General features: G+C 35.4%; 1 protein-coding gene across 1 annotated transcript; it reads left to right on the top strand.

The window, feature by feature from the left end:
* Window positions 1–3,701: 3,701 nt before the first annotated feature.
* LOC106316672 (probable pectinesterase/pectinesterase inhibitor 60) lies at window positions 3,702–6,264 on the top strand. The gene is made up of 2 exons (XM_013754555.1): window positions 3,702–4,712; window positions 5,542–6,264. The coding sequence occupies exons 1-2, from the start codon at window positions 3,788–3,790 to the stop codon at window positions 6,237–6,239; spliced, it is 1,623 nt and encodes a 540-aa protein (XP_013610009.1). The 5' UTR covers window positions 3,702–3,787; the 3' UTR covers window positions 6,240–6,264.
* Window positions 6,265–7,945: the final 1,681 nt, after the last annotated feature.

The raw sequence follows: 7,945 nt of genomic DNA, 5'->3' as shown, positions 1-7,945 counted from the left end.
CATACTTATTTTAATTATGAAAGTAAATAATAGTATAAAATTTTATATAAACTATTTAAATTTTGTATAATATTTTGAAACAATTTTTTTTATCCATTTTCACCATTCTTATTTTGATTGGGGAGCGGGCAAAAGATGGGTGACACACAAGAATTTCTGTAAATTAAAATTTGATCTGCTTTATTTATTATTATTATATATTTCTCGACTGCGTGCAGTCAAAATTTGTGAGAACTGCTATATACTATAATCATATAACATTTGTGAAGTATTTTTAGCTTTTCTTTTATTTTTATTATTAAATTGATTTTTCACATCATTTAATTGTTGACTTTGTGTTTTGAGAATAATTATGAAATACAATAATAATTTATCAATTTTGTTTTGAACTAACTAATTCAATTAATTTTACTGTAGATTAAATTTATTTTTCAATTCATCTTTAACTGGACTTACACTCATGCATACAATGATTTTGTATCCAAGTCTCCTAGAGACTACTAAGAAGGTACCAAAAACCTCCATAAAAAGATTAAAAGACTAAATGGCACAAAAGATAGTTTTAGTCTACACCTAAATGACTAAGCTAAAGCTAACGAATACAACATACGGTAGACTAACATATGAACTCTAGGAGGCCAACAGCTTCAGTTTGCTAGAAGAACCTGCAAACAAAGACGTTAGCCATCAGAAATAGAGTGTTGGTGAAGGTTCTGAAGGATGCTCCTAATAATGAGAAGCGGGGGAGGTTAGGCGTCCCTGCCACGGTACTCGTGAAGAAGCCATCACCAAGCACAACGAACCAGAAACCAGCAGACTAACATCAAGAACCCATCTGACAAAACAGACAACAAGTAATGAAGAACAAGGAGAGTCTTTAGGGGCATATGCAGAGGTTTAATCTCTCGACTCCGGCCACGACACAATAAGAGAATCTCAGGGATAACTCTGTAGAACACTATGCCGGAAAGGATGTGAGGAGTAACCACTGGTGTCCTTCCTGAGTTGAGAGCGCAGGAGGAACTAAGAATTAACTTCAAAATCAAGTGACATCTTCAGGGAAGAGATGGACCTCACCGCCAAGAGCTCCCAATCGGGTCAGTCCTCACAAACCCCACCGGAGCCACCAATGCAGCAAGAAGACAAATCGGACCACCAGAGATTTCACCATCGCAGAACTGACAGGATGGTGATAAGCCACAATACTGTTATGTGAGGAAGAAGAAGAAGGTGGCGGGAGAAGAAGGGGAAACTCAAGAAGCTTTGAATTCGGAGAAAGACTCTTGTTCAGCCGGAGGGTCTGCTTGAGTGAAAGACTTGGCTTCAATGAGAGGGTCTTCTGTTAGAGACCGTTGAGGAGCTTAAATAAGGAGTGTAGATTTCATTTGGAAGTTAGCTTTGTATAGTGGGTTGAGTCGTTAGACTTGAGGAGGATTCGATTGGGATAAGCCATCTATTTTCAATTGATTCTCTATACAAAGTGTAATACATTGTTTCCATTGATTCAATAAAGAGATTTGAGTGTTGCGATCGAGTTCTAGTGAAGAATCTGAGCTAAAACTCTATCAGTTGGTGCGGTGAGCGATTTGCGATAGCTCTGGTTGACGAATCTGCTGGAAGAATCGATAAGCTGGAGCAAGCTGGTAAGCAGAGATCTCTTAGCGCTGTTCACTCAGTTCTGAGTGAAAAAGTCCTACAAGAACTCTAGAATCAAACCACAGCGAGAGTAGGGAGAAGCTAACGAGACAGCAGTGGGTCTGGAGGCAGTGACACATCTTATCTCCGGCGAGGGAAAGCGAACCAGATCTGGGACCATCCGTCACGGATGAGAAGGCTCCTAGGATCCCTTAGCCTCATCGACTATCCTTCTCTTCGCTGTTGCTCCAGGGCTTCTGCAGACATCCAAAGCCTCCTGCTAGATCGCCAGTAGAACCCTGAAAAATCCAGAGCCACCGGACAAAGAGAAGAGAGGTCAAGACAAGAGGTTAAGCGGAAACAGAAACAAAGAAAATAATGAGGAGAGGTGGCGACCGGCGGTGAAAACATAGACCGCCGGCCACCGTATGTACAGTTTACGGAGGAGCTCGAGATAGTTTTAGGAGAGAGAGTTTTAAATTTCTGTTTCGCCTTTAAAAATGATATTAGATTTTGATCCGCACTTGAAAAGAGTGGTTAGTTTTTAAAATTAAATCATTTTTAACTGAATTTCTATATAATACAATGTATAGGTTTGCGTATATTTATCCAGAACCGCGAACCAGATCGTAGCAAACTGAAGAAAAAAAAATCCAAATTGAACTGAATTTCATAAATAGCTGAGCAAATCTTATATCTCTAGAATCAAAAAACTGAAACTGAATCGTGAACCAAATGGGTACCTGGATTTTTAAAATACAAATTATACACCAACAAATATTAATTATATTTAATTTCTAAATAACCAAATATCCTACAAATACTATTTATTAACTGAATTCTCAGAAATTGAATATTTTTATTCAAATATTAAAAAATTATCTGAATTATCCGATATTTTTTTATCCGAACAACCCAAATTACCCGATTTTTAAGCTGAAAACCTAAATTATCTGATATTTTTATCTATAAATCCAAAATTATCCGAGAAACCATAATCGAACCAGAAGAAATTGGGCACAAATTGTTTTGGATATTAGTCGGTTCCCAACTTCGCTACCGAACCAAAAATCGAAATAACCCAATTTAAACCAAACAAAACTTTGTAAATATTTTAACGGTTCCTAAATTTCTAAAACCAAAATACCAAAAACAAAATACCAGAACCAAAAGAATGATGAAGAATAATAGTGCTTCTACATTTAAATGGTGCAAAGAAAACATTTTAATTTTTATAAATTATGTAATTTTAGAAGGAGTATATATGTACTTTACTGACGAATTAATATAGTGAAAAATCTAATAAAACATAAAATTCTGCCATTAACCTGTGAACCGAAATAGGTTGACCCGACAAAAACCCAAAAAAAATTAGATATTATTTTTTTTAAAAAAAATTGATTATAATTCTTATACATTTTATAATAATACACAAAAGTTAATAAACAATTTTATTTGTCACATAATTTAAATGCATTGTATTTATGATATGAATTTTAATTTATAGGTTTTGGCATGATCAATACTACGACGACTTTAATGTAGATAATTGTTTTTAGAAGCATACAGTGAGTGTATGCCTATTGATAAAATTAAATTTATGATTGATGAAATTTACTTTCTTAATGAGTCATAAATGTAATAAGTTAAATTAATGGGTATGTATAGTTTTAAACCCAAAACCTAAAAGATAAAATTGTCATTCATAAAAATTAAATTTCCTTTGTAAATTTAGAGGTATTTTGAGAAAATTGTCATTTTATTAAAGAAAAATAGGAATGTTTCTGATTTAATATTATAAATTAGTTCAATCTCTTTATAATGTCTTTATAATTTTTCAAAAAAAAAATCTCTTCGTAATATTAAACATACTAAATAGTTATGCGATCGTTCACGTAACAAGAAAACAGCCATCGAGCTGAACAATACAGATGCGATCGGAGGTATATCTCACTCATGACCTCACAAGTCACGATATTAATTAATGTTAATACCATCACAATATATTACTATATAATAGAATAGATTTAAGATAGATTAGAGTCATGTTTGTATTATGTCTTGTCTCTAAAGTCTTACTTTGATTTACATTCAGTTCTACTCTTTCACATCAAAACCCACATCGTTTAGCGAAACAAGGAACGTGAATACGATGATGCATAAAATCTCTATTCTATCTCTACACTTACTATTACTACTCTGTTTCCATCCTCTCACCACCACAGCGGACGGTAATTTCACCACCGGCATTGATACATGGTGCGATCAAACTCCATACCCTGATCCGTGCAATCACTACTTCCGACGCCACAACGGTTATCGCCTACCGACACATCTATCCGAGTTCAGGGCAATGCTGGTGGAAGCAGCCATGGATCGGGCCATATCCGCTCAAGACAAGCTGAAGATGTCCGGTCTGAACTGTACTGATTGCCGGAAACAAGCCATTTTGACAGACTGCATTGACCTATATGGAGACACTGTCCTTCAGCTAAACAGGACGCTGCAAGGCTTGTCTCCAAAAGCCGCCGGAGAACCGTGCACCGACGTTGACGCTCAAACGTGGCTGAGCACCGCGCTTACAAACACAGAGACATGCCGACGCGGCTCCTCTGATCTTAACGTCTCAGATTTCACCACACCAATCGTTTCAAACACCAAGATCTCCCACCTAATAAGCAACTGCTTAGCCGTCAACGGAGCCCTCTTGACCACCGGAAACAACGATACCACCATCACTGATGATCCGAAGGTTTTTCCAGCATGGGTTTCCCGTAAAGAGAGGAGACTTCTGAAATTTCAATCGGCACGTACCGTCCCAGCCAACGTCGTGGTGGCCAAGGACGGATCGGGGCATGTCAAGACTGTGCAAGCAGCTATTGAACTGGCTGGACGGAGAAAGGTGACGTCAGGGTTGTTTGTGATTTACGTGAAGAGAGGGATATATCAAGAAAACATAAACGTACGTCTCAATAACGATAACCTAATGTTGGTCGGCGACGGAATGAGATACACCATTATCACCGGAGGTCGCAGTGTCAAAGAAGGCTACACAACTTATAGTTCTGCCACTGCCGGTAACTTACTGATTCTTATTGTTTTAGTTTATAGTTAATAGATTAGAACTAGTATATGTATTAATTTGACTACACAATCCTGAGAAATGCCTTGCATGCGTATATGAGTGTTAAATGGATACGGATGTAAGTAAGAAGTGCCCAGTTATATATGAAATTTGCAAAATAAAAGATTATAATAAAGAGAAGCAATTCATGATCAGTTTATCTTTAAAAGGCTGCGGTATGAGTAAATATAAAAAGGATGTCAACTTATCAACGTTTTTCCCAATATGAGAACATGGAACCGGTTCAAGCAGTTGAACTGCAAACCGTACAGTGTACAGTTATCCCATTTGGTTTTTCATTAAAAAACCAATAATGAACCCATGTCAAAACTAGCAAGAACTGACAAACTTTTAAGAACTATAAACCCACAAAAATTAGGGTTTGAAGACTTTATAGTCATGTATTATTGTTTTGTACGATATACATATGTTATTTTCATCGATTTGCAGGAAAATTGTTTTGCTTTTAATTATTTTTATAAATTTTTGGGAGGTTCGCGTGAGAGATTTTTAGTGGATTAGAACGAGGGGTGAAGCTAGACAATTTATCTAGCGGGTGCACTATCAATAATAAAACAGAAAAGGTAGAACCAGGGGCCAAGTTAGAACACCGTTTGAGCTACGCTGGTGCTATAAATCTAAGAAAATGACATATACAACAGTTGGCGCTAAAAAAAACATCGTTAGCGCTATATTTTCCCGAAATGAGTGATGAGTGAGCGTTACCATTTGAAATTCTATTTCAATTTTTTTTCAATTTCACTAGATTGCGTGTGATCCAGGTATCGAGGGGCTTCACTTCATAGCGAAAGGCATAACATTTCGGAACACAGCGGGTCCAGCTAAAGGCCAGGCCGTGGCACTCCGGTCATCTTCAGACCTCTCAATCTTTTACAGATGCGCAATGGAAGGATACCAAGACACACTGATGGTCCATTCGCAACGCCAGTTTTACCGCGAGTGCTACATCTTCGGAACCATCGATTTCATCTTTGGAAATGCAGCCGTAGTTTTCCAAAACTGTATCATCCTCCCTCGTCGGCCACTACATGGACAATCCAATGTAATAACCGCACAAGGTCGTGCTGATCCTTTTCAAAACACAGGTATCTCTATCCAAAACTCAATAATCCAACCAGCTGTCGATCTAAAACCTGTGGTCCGTAGCGTTAAGACGTACTTGGGCCGGCCTTGGATGAAATACTCGCGCACTGTGATTCTTAAGACGTATTTGGATAGTTTTGTGAGTCCAGTTGGGTGGTCTCCGTGGATCAAAGGTTCGACGTACGCTCTCGACACATTGTTCTATGCAGAATATAAGAATATTGGACCAGCTTCGTCGACGAGGTGGCGTGTCCGTTGGAAAGGTTTTCATGTGCTAAATAAAGCTTCCGATGCTTCTGCTTTCACTGTTGGAAGATTCATCACAGGTACTGCATGGCTCCCACGTACCGGCATACCCTTCTCTTCCGGACTCTAAAGGCCGTTGTTTGGTTTTATCATGCTTAAATTACAACGATGTAAAAGTTAACAATTCTTGAATGTAATTCAATATTAGTGCGCTTGCTACGAGAATGAATATTTAGCTATATATGGACAAAGGAGAATTTAGTATAGGAAAATGCGGAAACAAGACTGAAATTATATCGAAGTATCGGATATTGTAAACATATCCTATTTTCATAGTCTCATTTAAAACACTCGAATAGAACAGTGAGAAACAAAACCGTTTCAAAATTTGACCATGATATTTGTCTGAATTAAAAGTTCACTCATTTCAATCGGTACTTTCAAACGCAGGATTAATTTTTAGTTGATAAAGTTTTTTATTTAGTAAATATTATAAAAATTACATAATATATATTTTTAACTTGTGTATGTAATTTTTTTTTTAATTTGTTTCTGTGATTTGCTTTACTTATTTTGTAAGTGTGATAAAACTTTGAATCTTGAAGATAATCTTGACCCACTATATGAAAATTTTATGGGCTAAAAGCCTAAAACACGATAAAACTACATCAATATATTGTTACCTTATTAAAATTGATATCTTATTAAAAATTTGTAAAGATCTTAAATAAAATAGTATCATTTATCAAAAAGATGAAAAACAAAATTTCTATAACCAATTTTATTGATTAAAAAATTCATAATTTATTGTCAAAGATATTTGTTTTGTGTAAGCCCACATGGTCTAGTGGTTTAGCTAACGGAGAAATTGCCAAAAATGACTCAAAACTTGATTTTGAATATAAAAATGTATCACAAATTCAATCAAATACAAAAGTAATCCAAAACGCTAGTAAAATTACAACAACTTCCTTATGACTAAACAAAAAACATGTATTGAATTTTACCATTATAACCCTTCGCGTGAGAAGACTTGCAAAGAAGTCTTCTTAGTTCTCGTTCAGTAGATCTTAAAAATAATTTAAATTTTTTATAAAAAATATTTTGATGGGATAAAAATTGAAATCATGTAATAATAAACATTTCTAAATGATATAAATTTATTTTTACTAAAATTGAATTGTTTTCAACATAGATGAGTGAAAAAAGATTAACTCATGATAGTCCTTGGTTTAGGGTTGGTAACATATGTTATAACATTGTAGGTATATTTAGGGTTAGATTTTGAAATCTTATCTTTTGTTTTAAAAAAAAAACTTTGACCTATATGTGTTTAGTGACTATCTAATAACTTGATTTAAACACTTTCTAAGTATCTTAAAAGTTTAAGAAAGTGTTTTTTTAGTTATTTAATTATAGGGTCTGGAAGACTCACAGAAGACTTCCCAAGAAGTCTTCTGACATATCCCATCTAAATTTTAGTAGAATTTAGGGTTCCCGCCTAAATTTTAAAAGAAGGGTTTTTTGCAGAATTGACCTATAACTTAAAGTCAAACACAAAACTAACCTCCTTTTTTTTTGAAAATTGGTTTTGCCCTATTCACCCCACAAGTTCATATAATTTACGAAAATGCCATCAATTTTTTTTTTCTTTTTTTTTTCGAAAATGACATTTTTACTCTCTCACCCTCATCATCTTCAAGTAATTACAAGATTGCCATTGTCATCAATACCACAACCACCATGAACAACCAATTTGAAGCTCTTAATGCTCCCAAAATCGATTTACCCTTCTTCTTTTTCCATTCTTGTGAACTAAACACAACATATCTCTCA

Source organism: Brassica oleracea, chromosome C9, assembly GCF_000695525.1.
Source record: "Brassica oleracea var. oleracea cultivar TO1000 chromosome C9, BOL, whole genome shotgun sequence".
NCBI classification, from domain to species: domain Eukaryota; kingdom Viridiplantae; phylum Streptophyta; class Magnoliopsida; order Brassicales; family Brassicaceae; genus Brassica; species Brassica oleracea.
This window is presented reverse-complemented; position numbering and strand designations above follow the sequence as displayed.

Bases quoted from the DNA above. Each gene is read 5' to 3' on its own strand.
- LOC106316672 (XM_013754555.1), top strand. From the start codon at position 3,788: ATGATGCATAAAATCTCTATTCTATCTCTACACTTACTATTACTACTC. The intron at 4,713-5,541 runs GTAACTTACTGA...CGTGTGATCCAG, and splicing joins TTATAGTTCTGCCACTGCCG to GTATCGAGGGGCTTCACTTC.